The sequence below is a fragment of the Peromyscus eremicus genome, chromosome 9 (genome assembly GCF_949786415.1).
Source record: "Peromyscus eremicus chromosome 9, PerEre_H2_v1, whole genome shotgun sequence".
NCBI classification, from domain to species: Eukaryota; Metazoa; Chordata; class Mammalia; order Rodentia; family Cricetidae; genus Peromyscus; species Peromyscus eremicus.
The window spans coordinates 84,156,227-84,178,016 of NC_081425.1; the positions used below are offsets into that span (position 1 = coordinate 84,156,227).

General features: G+C 44.8%; 1 protein-coding gene across 1 annotated transcript in view; it reads right to left on the bottom strand.

The window, feature by feature from the left end:
• The window catches only part of LOC131919610 (store-operated calcium entry regulator STIMATE), a 60,321-nt gene that overhangs the window by 19,674 nt on the left and 18,857 nt on the right, over window positions 1-21,790 (bottom strand). The window contains exon 2 of the mRNA XM_059273942.1: window positions 46-94. Within this exon, the coding sequence (XP_059129925.1) occupies window positions 46-94 (49 nt within the window). The remainder of the gene's footprint in view (window positions 1-45; window positions 95-21,790) is intronic.

Genomic DNA, 21,790 nt, shown 5'->3' on the forward strand with positions numbered 1-21,790 from the left:
ACAGCAAAAAGCTTTCTAGGGGTGAGTCAGCACTTTGGTACATACCATATCCTCCATGGTCGTCTTTCATGCTTTGGTTCTCTGAAGCGTTTAACTGGAAGAACAGACAGATATCAGTAGTTTCTCAAACCAACAGCAAAGCAAAGCACAAACACAAGTCGGGTTATCAGCCCACTTGTTATTTACATTGCTAAGTTAAAATACTTTGTCTGTTAGCACGGGACAATGTATGCTGCTCAGTGAAGGTTACAGAGAGCCTGTACTGCTGTCTGTTAGCATGGACTCTCCAGAACTAGATACTATTAAAGCAGGACTTCTCACAGTGTGTGCAAACCTGCATTTTTCCCTTGTGAGGTAATCACTAGAAACAACAAAGGATAATGTAGTTGCTTCTGACCTTAGCATATGTTCTGTCTGAGGACAATCCACCCACTTACCCTGCAGTTTACTGTCTACTTCAAGCCAGACAGTGGGGATACAAATGTAAAGTTAGCTGTCTAGGAAACAGGGGAGAGCTATGTAACTATATGGGATGGAAAGCGCTAGAAAAGAGACAGATCTGAGGCTGGAAGCGGTAGTTAAGACACGCTTCCCTAACGGAAACAATCAAGCCAAGTCCTCAGGGCTAAGTAAGAGCTTGCGAAAGACCAGAGAGGAGAGCAGACACTGAGCAGACCCTGCTTCAGGGCTCACAGGTACAGCAACAGAGCATTGCTGTGTGTTTAGAATAATTTCATTTGTCTTACCATACTAGATAACAAGAAAGCCTGCTGGAGAAACAGCAGGTGAGAGGGTGACACATTGAACATGGACCAAATTGGGGGTGGGGGTGGTCCTGAGTGCTGTGTCAGGGGGTCTGGAGTGAATCCTGTAGGAAAGGAAGAGCCAGGGGAGTCTAAGCAGAATCGGCTTAGAAAAGCAGCCCCGAGAACTGTGCAGATATGGACTTCCTGGATGGAGGCCCTGAGTAAGGATGCTGGCTGTGCTCACAGCTCTAAGGAAGTGGCAGCAACAACCTGATCAACCTTGGCTGGCAAAGGACTCACCAGGTTCGCACCTGTGCCCAAGATGTCCGGCATACTGTCTAGAACAGAGGAAATAAGGTTTCACTACTACAAGTACCCCTGAGGTGCTTGGCAACATTCCACAACTAAAACAACCACTGGAAATGCTGCTTGTGTGATATTTACCCATACCAAAGTGCTAAGAAAGAACCAGATTGACTCAAGCCATGAAAAATCTCCAATCACAACTGGTAGCGGGAAAGAACCAACTTCTGGAGAAATCCCAAGCTGCCAGAGGAACAGCAGGAGGAGTGTAAGAGAGCAAACAGAACGCAAGTCAATAAACTCTGCTCTTTGAATAAATACAGCCAGTCCACATTTGGCAGGGCAAGGCTGCCTATACAAAGACTGAAATAACAAGCCTGGTGTTTCGAGTCATGTTGATACAGAGACTGAAAAGCTGGTGGAACTGTGAGGAAGCCTGTTGCATCCTTGACATACCATAGACTCAAAACCTCAACCGTGCCAAAAGAACCTCAAGTGGAAGCCAAGAGGCTCTGCTGGCCTGAATGGCTCTTAAAAGCAAGATCTTTTCCTAGAAGCAGGCCAAGTCTCACTGAGGGGTAGGGATTCACAGAGAATAGTCTAGAAACTTGCAGCTGGGGCACAACCACTTTATGATTATCAGTTCTATCCTTACCATTATTATTATTATTTTATTTAATTTTTTCGTTTTTCAAGACAGCATTTCTGTGTGTAGCTCTGCCTGTCTTGGATCTTGCTCTGTAGACCAGGCTAGGCTGGACTCAAACTCAGAGATCCACCTTCTTTTGCCTCCTCAGTGCTGAGGTTAAAGGTGTGTGCCCCCATACCCAGCTCTCTCCTCACCATTGTAGAGGACATCAAATATTCCAAAAGGAGAATGTTCTGATTCCTACAGGATATACACTTAGGTAATAGAGTGGCTATAATTTTCCTTCTAATGGCTTATGGAAAGAAATTATACATTATATATGTTAAATAGATTATAATTATATATGTTATGTATGTTAAATAGATTATATAAAATGGTATAGTTTAAACACATTATAAGTAACTAATAAATCTATTGTTACTACTGTATTAATGTGATGCATGGATAAAGGGAAACAATTGTGGTACTATGGGATGAATCCTTATTGGATTCATATTTGAAGATAGTGCTTTTGAAGAAGCAATTAACATAAAATGAGGTTCTGTGGGTGGGTCCTAACCCAGTATGATTGGTGTTCTTACAAAAAGAGGAACCTGCCGGGCAGCGGTGGTACACACCTTTAATCCCAGCACTCGGGAGGCAGAGCCAGGTGGATCTCTGTGAGTTTGAGGCCAGCCTGGTCTACAGAGCGAGATCCAGGACAAGCACCAAAATTACATGGAGAAACTCTGTCTCCAAAAACAAAAAAAAAAAAAAAAAAAAAAGAGGAACCCAGGATACATGTATGGACAGATGTATGAGTGCACCAAGAAAAGATCATTTGAGGACATGGTAAAAAGTAGCCATCCACCAGTTCCTCAGAAAGGTGGGAATCATCTACCTCAAGAATGCTCCATCCTACCACAGAGACACTTGCTCAACCATGTTCATTGTGGCTTTACTCATAATAGTCAGAAACTAAAAACAACTTTGACATCCCTCAACACAAGAATGGATAAAGAAAATGTACATTTACACAATGGAGTTATTACTCAGCTGTTAAAAAATTAACATCATGAAATTTGAAGGCAAATGGATGAAACTCGAAAAATTCTCACCTCAATGAGGTAACCCAGATCCAGAAAGATACATATGGTATGTATTCACTTATAAGCGGATATTGGCCATTAAGTAAATGATAACCCAGCTACAATCCACAGACCCAGAGAGGTTAGGTAAAGAGGAGGGCTTTAGAGGGGAAGCATGGATCTCCCTGGGAAGGGTAAACAGAAGAGATTTTGAGTGGATTGGGGGCAGGTGGGGACTGGAGCAGCGGATCAGGTAGTGGGGGTGGGGGATGGAGGGAGAAAGTGCAGCGAGAGACAGCTGAAATGGGGGAGGCTTTTGGGAGGTGCTGTGGAAACTTAGTGAAATGGAAACTTGCTGGAATCTATGAGGATGACCCTAATGAGGGCTCCTAGTAATGGAGGACAGAGTCTGAACGAGCCATCTTTTGTAGCTAGGCAAGGCTCCCAGTGGTGGGACTGGATGGCATTTGGTTGAGTTGTGACTGAGGGGGTCCCATGGAGATCCCTAAAGAACCCAGGCTGATGCAAGGGCAGAGGGTCGCTCTCCGAAAACTGACAGTGGGGCTCCACTGCTGAGGACAACATCCACACAGCTCGTTGAATGTAGAGCTGGTGCCTGGAGCCTTCTTCCCTACGTTCTAGTCTCTTTGTCTTAGGAAGGTATTCTGCAGGCTACGGAAAAAGAAACCTAGACACCAACCCAGCCACAAAATCCTCGACCTACAATCTGTATGGCCTACAAGATGTTCTGGGGCAAGGGTGGCATAGAATTTGTGGGAGTGGCCTACCAATGTCTGGTATAAATTGAGGCCTATGAAATGGGAGGGAGCCCATGCCCTACACTGCCTGGATGGCCAGAAACTAGAGACTGGATAGCCTAGAGACCTAGAGTAGAACCAAATATGACTCACCAAAAAATAAATAAATAAATAAATAAAATAAAATAAAATCAATGAAAGGATTCTTAATGATGTTCTGCTATACTCAGATCAGTGCCCTGTCCAGTCATCATCATAGAGGCTGCATCCAGCAGCAGATAGGAGTGATGCAGAGACCCACAGCCAGACAGTATGAGGAGAGAAGAGTCTAAATTAGAGGTCCCCATTGGGTCCCTCCCCTTAGAGATTGGGGAACCCTGTGGAAGAGGAGGCAGAAAGACTGTAGGAGTCAGAGGGGATGGAGGACACCAGGAGAACATGGCCCACTGCATCTACTAAGCAGGGCTCACATGGGCTCACATAGACTCAAGTAGCAAGCATGGGTTTGCACCAGGTCATTTGCACATATGTTATGGCTTATAGCTTGCTGTTTCTGTGGGACTCCTAATTCCTACGTGGGAATGGGTACATCTCTGACTCTTTCACCTGCTCTTGGGACTCTTTTCCTCCTATTGGGTTGCCTTGTTCAGCCTCCATAGGAAGGCTTTTGCCTTGTCTTATTGTATCTTACTTTGTCCTGTTTGGCTGTCATCTCTTGGAGGCCTAATCTTTTCTGGAGAAGAAACAGAAGGGGAGTGGGTTTGGAGAGAGGGAAGGTGAGAGGACTGGAGGGAAGGGAACTATTTTCAATAAAAAATTAAAAAAAAACAAAAACCAGCATTCGGGAGGCAGAGGCAGGCAGATCTGAGTTTAAGGCCAGCCTGATCAACACAACTCAGATCAGACTACACAAAGAAACCCTGTGTGTGTGTGTGGGGGGGGGGGGAGTAGCTATTCACAAGCCCCAGGGAGAGACACCTTAGAAGAAATAAAACCTGCTGACTAATCTTTTCATCTTGGACCTAACCTTCCCAGAACTAAAAGAAAATAAATGTCTATCATTTAAACTACCCAGTCTGTGTACCCAGGCAGAGCAAACTCATTCATGTAGAAAGATAGTAACTGGAGAACAAGGCATTTGAAATTCACTGTAATATAATTTAGACCCCCCCCCCTGATTGTACAAAAGCACATTCCATAATTGATGGAATGTGGTTGCTTATTTATTTATTTTATAATTTAGACTTTTCAAATGGCCTAATGTCTCCTGTTTAAAAAGCTGGAGAGAAAACATACTCCAGAAGCATGAGCTAATATTACCAGAGTTCAACTTGGTAAGTCTATGGAAGTATTAACCACCCATGTACTTTTACATTACATTTCTTCAAGTGCTATGTATGCACTCTACAAGCATTAATGCTGATGTACCAAGATGCATAGGGATGTTGCTGTAATACTGTCACAATAAAAACCCTGGACAGACTGTCAATAAATATTAACAGGGCTAAGTATACATAATGGGACAACACACACACACACACACACACACACACACACACACACACACTAATCCTAGACACTGCTAAAAAAGGTAGATCTAGACAAAATTAGTAACAATATGGAAACACTTACATACACACATGGGCTTTTATGTAACATGTCCCATTCAGGAGGAAAAGAGACAGACAAAATCCTTGCCTTCTTTACATGGGAGGGCCGGCTGAAACACAGAATACTTCAGTTGTGTGGAGGTGAATGCTGCAGCAGGGCAAAGAATCTGGGGAGCAGGGTGGGATTTGTTTGTGAGGGTTCTAGGTCGTCTGAGTGAGGCAGATACCGGTGAGTCAAACAGCTTTCACCCAGAAGCCAGAACAAGTGCTTCTCTTTTTTCCCTGGGCTGATGGATGGACATTAAGCTGAAGCTTTATTCTGCTGCTGTGCTAACAGCAGCCTAAAGGGGGGGATGTGGGAGCAGGGAGACCCATCAGACACACTGGGTCAAAGGACAGCTGCCTCACATGCTGCCACAGGAGGCTGAGGAGAAGAAAGAAGATTCCAGCTGCCTTTTAACCCTTGAGCTAGCTAACAGAGTTAGCGATGGACACGAGAGAAAGAATGGTGGGGGGCCTCTGGTGGCAGGAATTCAAACTTGTCCCGTGGTATCCTGCATTTCATCTGAAGGTTGTAATTCAGGGACAAAGAACCCTGGGAAGACAAGTCTCTGCTGGTAAAAAGCCAAGAGTTACCACTGAAAACAAGGTTCACAAGAAGCCACCCACCCACCCACCCATCCACAACATATCCCCTGGGGCAAGGCTCAGGGCAGAGTAAGCAGGCAATGTCTTCAGGGTGGGTTAAGCTCCCCAGAGCTGGAAGCAAAGGCTCCCAGAGCTTGAAGAGCCCTTCCAGATCAAAGGGAGGTGGAAATGTCAGCAAGCTAGAGACTGGCTGCCGTGGAGGCCAGCAGCACTCAGTGAAGCCTTTTCTCTCACAGGGCTGGCTCCAAACTGCCTCAAGGCCATGGAGAGGTCCTAAGCAGGCTCTTGGCCTTTTGTGTACACATGCCCTGAAGACAGACAGTCAGTCACAGGGTCCCAAGCCTCTGAAAGTCAAGAGTCTGGGCTTCACAGGCCATAGAGGTGGGTTTGGATTCTGTCTCTGCCTCTAAGTTGCAAATTAGTTCACACACACACACACACACACACACACACTGATAAACAGCACACAGGAAAAGAGAGGGAGAGACAGATGGAAAGTAGAAAGAAGGAAGAAAGGAGGGAGGGAGTGCCCTTAAGAATTCCCAGCTTTGGGAATACCACCTCAGGGGGAGGAAGGAATGGAGGGCCAGAGTACAGGGAGAGAGATGACTGGAATAGGGGGGCATTTAGGGAACAGTACAAACTTCCTGGAACCTATGGGGGTGACCATATCAACAAGTCCTAGTAATGGAGGATACAGAGCCTAAACTGGCATCTCCTGTAACCAGGCAACTTTCAGTGGTGGGACTGGGACACCAACCCAGCCACCAAACCTTCGACCTACATCTGTCCTACCTGCAAGATGTGCTGCGGCAATGGTGGCTCAGAGGGCGTGGGAGTGGCCAATGACTAGTCTAACTTGAGGCCCAAGCCAAGAGAGGGAGCCCATGCCCTACACTGCCTGGAGGGCCAGGAACCCGAAGCGGGATGGCTCAGAGACTTAGAGTAGGAACCAGATACAACTGGCAAACAAACAAACAAAAACAATAAAACGATTCCTAGTGATGTTCTGCTGTACTCATAGATCAGAGCCTAACCCAGTCATCGTCAGAGAGGCTTCCTCTAAGCAGTTGATGGGAGCAGATGCAGAGACCCACAGCCAAACATTAGGCAGAGCTCAGGGAACCCCTCAGAAGAGGGGAAGGAAGGACTGTAGGAGTCACAGGGGCCGAGGACACCAGGAGAACATGGCCCCCAAGACCAACTAAGCAGGGTTCACAGAGACAGAAGCAGCTAGCATGGGTCTGCACTAGGTCCTCTGCAGACATGCTGTGGTTGTTTAGCTTGGGGTTTCTGTAGGACTCCAAACAGTGTGAGTGGGGTGTCTCTCACTCTTTTGCCTGCTTTTGGGACCCTTTTCCTCCTACTGGGTTGCCTTGCCCAGTCTTTTTTTTGGTTTTTAGAGACAGGGTTTCTCTGTGTAGCTTTGTGCCTTTCCTGGAACTCACTTGGTAGCCCAGGCTGGCCTCAAACTCACAGAGATCCGCCTGGCTCTGCCTCCCGAGTGCTGGGACTAAAGGTGTGTGCCACCACTGCCCGGCACCTTGCCCAGCCTTGATAGGAGGGTCTATGCCTAGTCTTAATGCATCTTGGTATGCCTGCTCTTTTCTGAAGGGAAATAGAGGAGCAGTGGAGGGGTGGGGAGCTGGGAAGAGTAGAGGGAAAGGAGGCTGTAATTGGGATGTAGTGTATGAGAGAAGAATAAATAAAAAGAAAAAAGAATTACCAGCTTATGAAGATTAAAGGAGAGAACATAGGACTGGCACAAAACACGAGCTCAGGAAATCCAAGTTCACTCCACCATTCCCACTTCTCATTCTGTATTTCCTCTCTTCTCTGGGTTCACCTTCCCAGTCATAGGCTGCACCCTACATGGGCTTCAGAAGAATATGAGCTTGGCTATATCCTGACCTCTCCAGGCCAGGCCCCTCCTTTCTTCTTTCCCTGCAAATTTCAGAGGCCAGGCCTCTCCAACTGCCCCCACTACTCATCCTATCCTTTCAAGGGCCTGAATGCTTCTTTGGCTCATTCTTTCTCAACTCTTGGGAAGCTGTTCTCTCAGGCTTCCATGCTAAGGACCAGGTACTGATGGATCTTCTGGATACAGCCTTTCCTCATGTCTACTATCTAACTGGTCTGGGACGTCATGATTTGCGATCCTGTGCTAAGAGTGTTTTCTAACAGGCTTCCCTGCTCCTCCACCAGCCAGTGCCCACACTTGCAGTGAGTATGCGTAACAATGTACAGGGCCTGACTTGCCTAAAAGGTCTCCTATCTCCTCCAACCTTATTCACTTTTGAATTAAAATACACCTTTTAGAAAATGTACACACACAGAAAATGTATAAAATTCAAGGTATGTGTTTCCCTTTTTGAGATAAGATCTTGCTGGAGAGCCCAAGCTGGTCTTGAACTCAAGATCCTCCTTAGCCTCCCAAATGTTGGGATTACAAGTGTGCACACAATGGCCAGTCCCAATTCTTTTTCTTTCTTTTCTTTTTTTTGGGGGGGTAGCATTTTTATGAAATATCTTTTCAATCTCTTTTCTTTCAACTTTATGTTTCAGGTGGATGTGTTGCAAGCAGCATATTGGTGAGGTTCCCCTGAAATCTAGTTGGTAATTACAACAGGATGACACGTAGCTCCCTAATCTCTAAACAGCCTACCTTCTCCCATGATTACACTGGGAAGCAAGTCAATGAACTACTGCCACCTCCTGTCCCACAGGACAGTGACATATCAATCACAGGGCAACTGAACAACAGCATTTCAGGTTCTAGAAAACAGCGGTGCAGACGCTACCTTCCAAGAGGGACCTCTTCAATAACCCTTGAGAACCTCACCACAGGAAAAACACCACATGCTTGTCCAGCACACGAGTTATCCTCAGTAAAGAGAAGGATGAATAGGCCAGGCCTGTTGGCAGGGCAGAAAATCTAGGCCACATCTGCTAACCACAATCAACCAGCACCTCTGGGGGACCTCAAGGCCCAAGCTGAAGTCAACTGACACAGCAATCGGAGGCAGACTCATTTCTCTTGGCCCCTACCTGGCCTTTTTCTGGGGCAGAGATGGCAAGGAGACAGTATCAGATGCCACCTTCAATCACTCTCTTCCAAAAAATAAATAATAAAAACCTGCTCAGAGCCACACTATGTTTTATAATGAGACAGAATATTGTTTGTTCATCTAACCATCTATCACCCACCCATCCACCTTTGCATCTACGCATCTGTCCATTTATCCATCCACTCAACCATTCAGCTGTCACTGGCCTCTCTAAAATATAGACTATGCTGTCTCTTTTCCACTTAAAATACGATGACTCATAAATTCATCGAATTTCACACTTAAGATGTGTACATTTTACTTTAGTAAATAATCCCTTTACAATTATAGACACGCAAACACAAAGCCATCCCATGCCTCTCCCTAGTATTTAGGGGAGGGGCAAGCTCCTGTCAGCCTCTGTAGACACCCACAACTACAGGTGTGTACCAGGCCCGTTCATCAACCTCCTGCTTATCCTATCCACTGTACTCAGAAATTATCAAGTTGCTTCTTTCTTGTTTCTTCTGGCACTGGAGATTGAACCCAGGGCCACATGTGTGCTAGACAAGCACCCTGCCACTGAACTACATCTGTAGCCCTTGTATTTATTTTTATTTTATATTTTTATGACTTTAAGACAAAGTTTCAAGCTGGCCTAGAACTGGATTTATAGCCCAGGCAGACTTTGAAATCATGATCTTCCTATCTCAGCCTCATAAGTACTTGGGATTACTGGTTTAAGCCAGTAGGCCTGGCTTCGCATGTGTTTTCCAGGCCGTTTGTCTTATTTTCAATAGCATGTCAGCTCAGTGGGGTCATAAGTTTCTGCTCACATCAACTGCATTCACCAGTGGCACTTAGGAGGAGCCTGGCTCACATCAAGTAGCTGAGTAACATTTGCTGAACAAAGGAATTTAGTTTGTCACTCAAGCTCCATCTCTTGAGATTGGGTATTTATTTTGATTTCAGTAAGTACCATGAGTTTTCATGACAGGTTCTTACAATTTAGTTATAGAGACTAAAATTGCTTTGGTCTTAAACAGGGAAGCTGCCAGCAAGAATGCCAGAGGACAATTACCCCTCAGTGCAGGGCACAAGGAATTGGTCCACAGGTCTTGATCATGATATCTAGCCTTAGAAGCCAGAACCAGACAACTAGGTTTTTAACCATAAGTGCTCACAAGTAGTTTTTGGTAAGGACTTAACTTTTTCTGAATCAGGTAAGATTCTAAGGTAGCTGGAATAGACCTCTTATACACGTGCTCAGTCGAGGGCTACAATAAATGGTGACCTTTCAGAAAAGCTAAACCAGTAAATAAGCTTACTTTTCTGAACACAGTCCTGGAGGCCACAGCTTCCCCTGGGAGGGGGGCAGCAGTGCTACCTGCTAATGATAATGAGCCACACAGGAGTGAAATGAAAAGGCATGTGTTAATGGTATAGGTTAGTTTGAATTGGATGGTAATGCTGGTTGATGAACTATCACCTCTTCTAATTAAGAGGTCTCTCTTGTTCAATTTTGATGGTATCCACAGCTTATCTTCTCCTGTAGAAACAAAAGCAAAACCTCGTCCCCAACATAACACATATCCTGGTTTCCATTCTGAAGTCAGTACATCTTTAAAGTATATAGGCTGATTTAATTCTGTAATTTTTTCTATTATCCAATGTCTCTCTGCAGCTGTTGTTCCTTTCTCATTAGCATTGAGAAAATTCAAAGTTAATAGAGTATTATGCAGTCTATTTCTGGGGGTTTTTGTTACCCCTTTCTGTTTATTTAGCATATCCTTTAGAGTTCTGTTTGATCTTTCTATAACTGCTTGACCTGTAGGATTATGTGGTATACCTGTAATATGCTTTATATTGTAATAAGCAAAAAACTGTTTCATTTTAACAGAAACATATGCTGGAGCACTGTCAGTTTTAATTTGTGCAGGTAGACCCATGATGGCCATAACTTCTAGCAAATGAGTGATTACAGAATCAGCTTTTTCAGAACTCAAAGCAGTTGCCCATTAAAATCCTGAACAAGTATCAATGGTATGGTGTATATATTTCAATTTTCCAATCTGAATACTGATGAGACTCCAAGTAGAAACAGGTTGTCCTGGAAGGACTCTCTCCCAGTTAACCATATCTCATATAGATGAAGGTTGTGCATGTGTGTTCTATCAACATACAGATCACATGAAAGTTAACAAGTACTTTGGAAATACTTACTGGTTATTGTTTTCATTTGGTGTAAAGCATGACATAAGGAGATGTGATTGTGTGTCAAGTTGACAAGGGGTGCACTTGTGATGGCTATTCTTGGTTGTCAACTTGGCTACATCTGGAATTAACTAAAACCCAAGTAGCTGGGCATACCTGTGAGGAACTTTTTTCTTAATTAAATTGTTTGAGTTGGCAGACCCATCTCTAATCCATATCACTGAGGTGGGAAGATCCCTTTTAATCTGGATACTTTGAGGTAGAAAGATCCACCTTTAATCTGGGCCACATATAAAGGACATGGAAGAAGGAAGCTTGCTCTCTGCCTGCTTGCTCTTGCCTCACTAGCAAGTCCATCCCTTCACTGGCATTAGAGCCCACTTCTTCAGCATTCTGGTGGACACTGCAGACCAGATGAGATATCTGCCTCATGGACTGAACAACTACTAGACTCTTGGATCTTCTTGTTGGTAGGCTGCCATTGTTGGACCACAGCCTGTAAGCCCTTCTAATAAATGCTCTGCTCTGCTCTCTCCCTCCCTCCTTTCTTCTCTCTCTTTCTCCCTCCCTCCCTCTCTCTCCTCTCCTCTTCTCTCTCTGTCTCCTCTCTCTCTCTCTCTAAGTTCGGTTCCTCTAGAGAACCGTGATTAATACAGATTTTGGTACCAGGAGAGGTTCTAGAGCAACAGAAATATAAGGATAATTTTTTTTTTTAAGTATCTGGAATACGCTTTCCAATTTGCCAATACCTACAATTACCAACTTTCCAGTAACTGAAAGTGCCAGCCTCTCCTAGAAGCTTGAAGAGTACTGAAAGCCTGTGGTGTCAACTATTTTACAAACTTAAGGAGACAAATGCATTTGATTATCCTGATTCACCAACTGTAAGAAGCAATGGATTTAGCCGGGCGGTGGTGGCGCACGCCTTTAATCCCAGCACTCGGGAGGCAGAGCCAGGCGGATCTCTGTGAGTTCGAGGCCAGCCTGGTCTCCAAAGCGAGTTCCAGGAAAGGCGCAAAGCTACACAAAGAAACCCTGTCTCGAAAAAACAAACAAACAAAAAAAAACAAAACAAAAAAAAGAGGCAACAGATTTGATGACTCTGTATATAAATGGTTTGACAATTTGTGGAAAAAATTTAAAAAATGATGATGCTGGTTGGTCGCTCCTAACATCTCTGGATAAAGTGACAAAAGGAAGAGAATGATTTCCATGATAAAATTAACCAACTTCTAGCATCTCAGAATATGGTAACAATGAACTCAGTGACAAAACTGATCAGCTTCAGATATGGATAAAAAGTCTAAATGTGCCCTGGAAGAGAATCTTCTCTCCAGCAGACACAGAGTTCACATTGAGGAAAATCAAACCAAAGCCCTCATTTTAAGGTTGGCTGAATTACAGAAAGACATCTGGGGAAGAAGTATGTGGATAGGACTCTGCAAATGTGTTAAGGATGTGAAGATATTTGTGTCCCATGTAAATGTTCACCAGAAGGTGACTTCAGCTGACCAGTTCAGTAATCAAGCAGAAAGGATGACCTGTTCTATGGACAGTCTGCCTCTTTCTCCAGCCATCTCTGTCACTGCCCAGTGGCCCATGAAGAAAATGGTCATGTAGGCAAAAGGGGGAGGGGGGTTTATGCACGCTCAACAACATTTACTCACCAAGGCTGACTTGGCTATAGCTGCTGCTGAGTGCCAGATCTGCCAACACTGAGCCCCAGATAAGGTACAATTTCCTGGTGGCAGGTTGACTAGACTGGATCAACTCCTTCGTGGAAAGGACACCACTTTGTCCTCCCTAGAGTAGGTATTTATTCTGGTTATAGATTTCCCTTTCCTGCACATAATGCTTCTGCCAAAACTACTATACACAGATTTACAGAACGACTTCTCCACAGTCATGGTATTCCACACAGTATTGCTTCTGACAAAGGAACTCACTTCACAGCCAGAGAAGTGTGGCAGTAGGCCCATGATCACGGGATCCATGGTTTTATCTGTTTGTTTGTTTTTTTCCTGAGACAGGGTTTCTTTGTGTAGCCCTGGCTGTCCTAGAACCTGCTCTGTAGACCAGGTCGGCCTCGAACTCACAAAGACCCACCTGCCTCTGCTGGGATTAAAGCTACCACTGTCCTGGTTGGAAGCCACTGCTCTTACCATGTTCTCCACCACCATGAAACAGCTGGCCTGATAACAAGATGGAATGGCCTTTTGAAGACACAGTTACAGTACCAATTAGGTGGCAGCAACCTGGAGGGCTGGGGCAGGGTTCTCCAGAAGGTGGTTTATGCTTTGACTCAGCATCCAATATATGGTACATTTTCCCCCAAAATCAGAATCACAGGTCTAGGAATCAAGGGGTAGAAAAGGGGATAGTTCCGCTCACTATTAACCCTAGTGACCCACTAAGGAAATTTTTGTTTTCTGTGACCTTAAGTTCTGCTGACCTAGAAGTTTTGGTTCCAGAAGGGAACCACAACAAACATCTCACAGAATTGGAAGCTCAGACTTCCCCCTGGCCACTTTGGGTTTCTGATACCCTTAAGCCAACAGGCTAAGAAAGGAATAACAGTGTTAGGAGGGGTGATTGATCCAGATCACCATGGGGAAACTGGACTGCTACTCCACAATGGAGGCAGGAAGGATTATGTCTGGAGTGCAGGAGCTCCTTTAGGATGTCTCTTGGTGCTACCATGTCCTGTGATTAAAGTCAATGGGAAACTGCAACACCCTAATCCAGGTAGGATGACAAACGGCACAGACCCTTCAGGAATGAAGATATGGGTCACTGCTCCAGGAAAAGAACCAAGACCTGCTGAGGTTCTTGCTGAGGGTGGAGGAAATACTGAATGGGTAGTAGAGAAAGGTAGGTATGAATACCAGCTAAGGCCATGTGACCAGATGTAGAAATAAGATTGTAACTGACATGAATGTTTCTGTCATATTTTGTTATGAATGTGTTTGTACAGATATCTGTGTTTCCTTTCCTCAATTTCTATAGCATGTAATGTAACATTAATTAAGAGAATATCAGTGGTCATCATATTTAAGTTGAGATACTAGAAGACTTTCCCTCAAGGGACATTGCCACCTATTCTAAATTTATAATGTATTTGTGGTTGTATGAGGGATAATTATATCATGTTAGGCATAATTAAAGACCTGGTTAAGCACATGATTAATTTGCAATTGTACATGGGATAGTTATATCATGTTAGGTGTAATTATGACCTGGTTATTGTTTTCATTTTGAAATTAAGCATGATATAAGGAGATAAGATTGTGTATCAAGTTGACATAGGTGGACTTGTGACGGCTATTCTTGGTTGTCAACTGACTACATCTGTAATTGACTAAAACCCAAGCAGCTGTGTACGCCTGTGAGGAAATTTTTTTTTCTAAATCATGTAAAGTGGGAAGATCCACCTTTAATCTGGGCCACATCTTCTGCTGTCAGTCTATATAAAAGACATGGAAGAAGGAAGTTTGCTCTTTGCCTGCTTGCTCTCACTGGCAAGTCCATTCCTTTACTGGTATTGGAGCCTACTTCTTAGAGATTCTGGTGTACACTGAAGACCAGCTGAGAAACATCCAGTCTGGTGGACTGAACAACTACTGGATTCATGGACCTTCTGTTGGTAGACAGCCACTGTTGGACTAGCTGGACCACAGCCTGTAAGCCATTGTAATCATATATGCACACACATATTTATGTATACATACATTTATGTGTATATACATATATATTCTATACATACATACACACATACATACACACACACCTCTAAGTTCTGTTTCTCTAGAGAACCCTAGTAAAATTCATTTATGCAATGGCGTACAATTGTTAAAAAGGTGGAGACCATAAACTTGAAATGGGTGCATTTGGTGGTATATAAAGTGCAACTCATTAAAGCTGCTTAGAAAGTTAGACAGGGCTAGGGGTGCAGCTCAATAACAGGATAGATACAGCTGCCTATCCTCAGCAGAGCCAAACCAAAAAGTAAGTCCATCTGCAGTGAAACAGAAAAATGTCCTATTAAGTATTGGTAAAAAGCAAGTTACTAAAACAGTAAATATATAATGCATCCTATTTTTATTTTAAAAAAGAAATGAATAAAACAAACATGGTAACTTGTACCTGTAATTCCATCCCAGTACTTAGGTTTAGGCCAGAGGATCAGCTACAAGTTTGAGGCCAGTCTGAGTTCCAGGCCATGGTGGCTACAAAGTAGGAGTCTTGGGTTTTGTTTGTTTGTTTTTTTGTTTTTGTTTTGTTTTTTAAAGCAAACCAGAAACACCCCTCCTACCACCACCACCCGCCCCCCCCATATCTCGCCCCAAGAAAAAGCAACCCAACATGCACAAATTTGGAGACACACACACAAACATTAAACATGGTTAGAGTCTTAGAGTATGCCTGCCACATAAACATGAGGACCCGGGTTCAGATCCCCAGCACTGACGAACAACAACAAAAGGCTAGGCACAGCAGTTTCTGTAATCCCAGCTCTGGGGAGACAAAGACAAAGGATTCTTGCAACTAACCACTAGCCAGCTGTGGAGACCCACAGAGGTTTCCTAGTGAGAACTTACTCAGTGTCCGAGAAACTGGGCTTGCTTTACCCAGCAGGGCTGCACAAGGGGATGATCTGACCATGGGCGTGGTTACCAGGTGTTCGGAAGGGTCTACACTTGGCTGTGTGGTGTGCTTTGATCTTGCAAGAAGGAGGTCTTTTGCCCCGCCCCTTGGCATTTTTATAAAAAGCCCCTTTGAATAAACAGAAAAGGTCACTGGGTAGTGATCCAGGCCCTCCTGAAGCTATCCTGTGTTTCTGTCTCTCTTCTCCTAGGTCTCTCTTTCTAATATTTTCTTACCCCTCTCATAAGAACCCTTCAAAAGGTGGGAGCTGGCTTCCCACAGCCAGCCTACCTGAAATAGGGAGCCCTAAGTTCAGTGAGCGACCCTGTTTCAAAAAATTAGGTGGAGGGTGGTGGAGAGATGGCTCAGCAGTTAAGAGTGCTGACTGCTCTTCCAGAGGACCCAGGTTCAATTCCCAGCATTCACATGGCAGCTCACAACTGTCTGTAGCTCCAATACCAGGGGATCTGGCACCTTCACAGATAAGACATGCAGGCGAAACACCAAAGCACATAAAAATACATAAATCTTAAAAAAAAAAAAAAAAGGTAGAGAACAATTGAGGAAGACATCAGATGTTGACCTCTGACCTCTCTACACACCCACGTGCATGCATGCCCAATGCACATTTGCACACACCCACACACTCATACATACACATACACAGCCAGGCAGTGGTGGCACACGCCTTTAATCCCAGCACTCGGGAGGCAGAGCCAGGCGGATCTCTGTGAGTTTGAGGCCAGCCTGCTCTACAGAGCGAGATCCAGGTCAGGCACCAAAACTACACAGAGAAATCCTGTCTCAAAAAACCCCCCCCAAAAAAACAAAACCAAACCAAAACAAAAAAAGACCATTTGGTCATGAGAATAATTTAAAAGTATAAATTACAGTTTAAATAAATTATATTAGGTAATTAATAGCCATCCTCAAACCCAGCTAATCTAAAACGTTTGCTTCAGAGTAAAGCGTAGAACTCACTGGATATGGAGAACACGTCTCTTGAGCTAGTGTGGAGTCCTACCAAGGGAGATTTAGGGTTACTGCTACAGCTTTACCATTGTAGGCACAAGTTCCCTGTGCCCCGTCTGCCAGGCTAGAACTCCGTTTGTACTCCACACTAACAGACACAAGATAAAATAGAATGTCTATTGTATGTTTCTACTTTTTAAGAAATTCATTCTTTATGTGTATGTATATGTGCTTGTGTGAGTCTATGTGTACCATGTACCTGTAAAGGCCTGAAGAAGACACTAAAGTCCCTGGAATTGAACAGTCAATAGGCAGCTATAAGCTGCCCTATGAGGGTGATAAGAACTGAACCCAGGTTTTCTGCAAGAGCAGCAAGTGCTCTCAACCACTGAGCCATCTCTCCAGCCCATTTCTACTTTAAGGATTTCCCTTTTACTGCCAGCCATCAATCAATCCTGGTTGTGTTGAATAAGATGCCTCTGATTAGTAAAGGTTCTCTACCTAGTAAAGGACTAATCTTCAAAGCAACCTTATGACTCACCAAACTTAGAGAAATGCATGATGCTGAAGTCTGTGTTTTTAGAAACAACCCATGTATGCCCTATTTAACACTACTCTAAAGCTGATCCTTAACTCTGTAGGCAGCATGGCACTTATCTGCTTCCCGCGGCAGAGGAGACTGCCACTGGCCCTGCCACACAGTGATAACCTGCAAACCACCAATTTCCATCCCTGTAACCAAGGTTTTGGTAGGATTCTGGCTGCTTAGGGAGTCCAAAGATGACAGAAAACAGGAACTATACTAGCACAGGGCGGGGTTTTTGTGATGTTTTCTCTATGTGAACCTTGAAGAAAAGTGTGAAGGTCTTGTGATTAAACACCGAAGGACTGATGTAAAGCTGTCAACTTGGTCTGGCCACTCAACTCGACAGCATTTCATGAAGAGAAAACACAGTGTAGTGGGCTTCATTAATACAGCTGACTCCATGTTTCCTCTTACCATCTGCAGGCCATCCATGTTCAATGCCATTCATTCTTCAGCAACTGTGAAGGGGCCACATTCAGAGGCTCTTGTCCTCTACAGCCCAGGTCAGCAGTGCTTGTCCCTATGAACAGCTGGCCCATTTTTTTTTTTTTTTTTTTTTTTTTTGGTTTGTTTTTGAGACGAGGTTTCTCTGTGTAGCTTTGGTGCCTGTCCTAGATCTCGCTCTGTAGACCAGGCTGGCCTTGAACTCACAGAGATCCGCCTGGCTCTGCTTCCGGAGTGCTGGGATTAAAGGAATGCGCCACCACCACCCGACTCAGTTGGCCCATTTGTGAGAACAGTCTGAGAGTGATCAGTGAGGATAGCTTCATCCCAGCATGGTTCCAGAAACATCTCACTGCATCTCCAAGGACAAGCAGACTTAGCAGCTGTCTAGACTCCATGGGCACTCAGCTGAGTTCCTTTGAGGGTTTCCGAGGTAGCCTGACCAGACAGAGCACTGTCAAATCGTGAGACTGACAGCTCCTAGCAGGTACTCCAGATATACTCCTCACTCGCCCTAGGAGGTGGATGGAATCATCCTCATTTTTAGATGGAGAAACCGATTCTCAGAGCAGTTAAGGAACTTGCTCAAGGCCTACAGGTGATAGGTAACTGGGGAGGTTGGAACTAGGACACTGTCAACCTTTACTGGCCTGGAATCAGTGTCAGGAATGAGTATGGCCTCTAGGGGCAAAGTAAAGCTTGTGAAACTCAGACCTCTATGCAATCTGGATTGTACAAGTCAAGAAGAGCATCTAAGAGATGCCCACCCTCAGAAGATAAATCTAGGGCTGGCAAGATGGCTCAGCAGGTAAAGGCACTTCCTGGACAAGCCTGGTTACCAGAATTCAATCCCAGAACCTAGGAAAAGGTAGAAGGAGAGAATCAATTCCACAAAGTTGTCCTTTGGCATCCACATGCTCCCAAACTTCCCAGTGTTTTCAAAAAGGTAAATCTAGATAGCAAAACAATTCCAGAAGGCCATTTAGTCCAGAAGGTAGAGAGGGTATCTATACAAGAATGGATCAAAATTTTATGACATAGTGTAGTGCTGGGGGACGTCTTTTTGTACGCTGTGAATATATGTTGTTCCCATTGGTTAATAAATAAGCTGCTTTGGCCTTATGGCAAGGCACCTTAGAGGCAGGCAGGAAATCCAAGGAGAGAGACAGGAAAGAGAAAGGCGAAGTGAGGGAAGACGCCAGACAGCCATCCTAGGAACAACATGTAATGGGATGCAGGTAAAGCCCCGGAACACGTGGCAATACAGATTAATAGTTATGGGTTGAATTAAACTATAAGAGCTAGCTAACAAGAGGCCTGCCATAGGCCATACAGTTGATAATTAATATTGAACCTCTGTAGTGTAGGTTAGATGGGAGGGCATTTGACGATCAAAGTTCACAGATGCAGACAAGAGGTCAACCTGGCTCCTCTGAGAAGCCCTGCTTGTGGCTTTTCCTCCTACCAGCCCTAGTAAGTAGTTCAGGCTCTTAGGCAACTCCACACCTGCTCAGCCAGTGGGAGTGGGACAGAGGAAAAGCTCATGAGTATGCAACATCCCTCCACCTTCACTGTGGCTTTCAGCCACCTTCCCATCAGCTGCTTCTCCAAGCTCTACTTGTGGGCTGTTGTGGCCAAGGGCACAATGTCAGTTAGGAAAGTTGGCTTACAGGTGGGAAGAGTTCCGTTCCTCATGCCATAGTGTAGAACAAACAGTGGGGCACACCAATGATCATAAATAAATGTGTACCATAGTGAGGACACAGAAATAGCAGGATGAGTAGGTTGGGGGCGGGGCAGAGGCCTGGGAAGCAGGACACCTGGGTCTAGTCCCAGCCCCATCTCTGAGCTGCTGGCAGGCTTAAGTGAGCCACTCAGCCCTTCCAGTTCCACATGTACATGGAGTCTTGGACTAGGAGGGGCATATTCTAGTTCCACTGAGTGATGATGATACAGTGGGAACGGACCTAACTCACCAGGACCATATGCTATGGAAAGCAGTCACCAAAGTGGGGTGCACTGGGCTGACTGTGAAACCAAAACAGGAGCCACACTGTTGTTAAGGAGCCTTATTGTTATACACTGTTAACTCTTCATATCTTACAAGAATAAGTTTCTGTTTTCTAAGCCTAATGTATCTTGCAAACAATGTTTTTCAACCTATGCTGAACTTGTGACCCGTGATATATATCCACCCCTTTGCCTTGCTAAACTCCTGAACCTGTGATATATGACTGCCCTTTTGCTTAACCAGAATGTGTCTTCCCTGATACCTTGAGGACTCCCCTTCCACATGGTGGATTCTTGCACTTATCTACCCACAGGCAGCAGCCTTGAGCCTTGAGTTCCCCACTCTTCTGTCCAGGTGCTAACAGTCCATTATCTCCACAGCTGTTTTCTATCAACCCTGACCCTTCCCCATAAAAGGGACCTCAAAAGCCAGTGAGGGGCTGCTCTCAGAAAGCCCGACTTGGGGAGAGGCATCCAGCTGGCTAGTTCTAAAGACAGTTTGTTTTAATCAGACAGTTGTGGAATAGTTTTTTATCCCCTTCAGGTCTAACATGAACACTCACTCAGCACTACAATTCTAAGTACCTCATCCAGCACAATTTCCCTAAGAGCCTATCAAGACTGGTAATCAGCACCCCATCTTGAAGAGAAGAAATAATCCCAGAGGGATAAAGTTATTCCGAATGAAGTCACACAGTACTGGAAAACCACCACTATGCAGCAAGGTACAGTGGTCATGAGACGCCAGGGCCCCAGTTCAGGTAGGACCCATCAAGAAGTCAGGCTGAACCACATATAGGAGTCCTCTCTCTGGATGACAAGTGTTTGCCCTCCTCCCTGTCCTGAGAGCCACCCAAATGCACTTCTATCCTGATATTATAGCACAGAAACATGGCAAGGCTTTTTCCAAGGACAAGCCAACAGGAACTGACTTGTTCTGAAGCTACACAAGAAGTCGGAGTTGTGTCTAAGTGAGAACTAGCTCTGCAGAGTTTTGGAAGGCAGCACTACTTTCTCAACAATGAGAGGTAGGGAGACACTACCTTTAGAATGTAACTGGTCGTAATGGTGGGAAAAACAATTTAAAGAAAGTACAAAGTGGCGCTGGGGCTATAGCTTAATGTCAGAGCGTCTGTGTGGATGCACAAGGCCATGGTTCAATACCTAGCACCACAGAACAACAACAAAATTGATCAAAAAGAAGTTAGTCATTGTGGTGTACACTGATAGGCAAATGCTAAAGATCGAGGGTTCAAGGCCAGCCTGCTATACATTTTCTTTCTGGAGACTCAGGATATAGATCCATTGGTAGAATGCTTGCATAGCATGCTCAAAGCCCTGGGTTCAACCCCTCCTCTCCACCCCCGAGTACTGGGTGTTGTGGTGCATGTACCTAAACCCAGCACTCAAGAGATAGAGTCAGGAGAACAAGTTCAAAGAGATCCTGTCTCAAAACAAACCAACAAAAATGAACACTATAAAACAAAAAAACAGCCAGGAGGTGGTGGCACATGCCTTTAATCCCAGCACTCAGGAGGCAGAAGCAGGTGGACCTCTGTGAGTTCAAGGCCAGCTTGGCCTACAAAGTGAGTTCCAGGACAGTCAGGACTGTTACACAGAGAAACCCTGTCTCACCCCCACCCCCAAAAGGAACTAGTGGGACTGCTAATAACATGGCAATGATCAGTCTTCAGAGAAACGTCCTCTGCTGTGCAAATGAGGGATGCCACAAGAACATACTCTGGCCTGATGAGAGTACTGTATATTTACCTAGATGCTCCCTCCAACTGCACCCCAACCCTCCTGCCCCGCCCCATTCCTCTACCTCTAGGAACACCAAGACAGACATTCTTTAAAAATTTACTCACGAAAGCAAATTAATAGGTTGCCTTAGAAGATCAGCTGACACTGGGACAGATAGTTACATTTACGACCTTTACCCCTAGATCCTCAGCCCAGTGAAGTGAGCACCCAAAGTAATCTCTTTTCAAACATCAACTGTACAATCGGCCAAAATCTGAGCCAAACGAAAAGTCTTGGGAATCGTGCGGCAAGAGGCAGGACAGCAGAGAACAGTCAAGGAAGTCTTAAC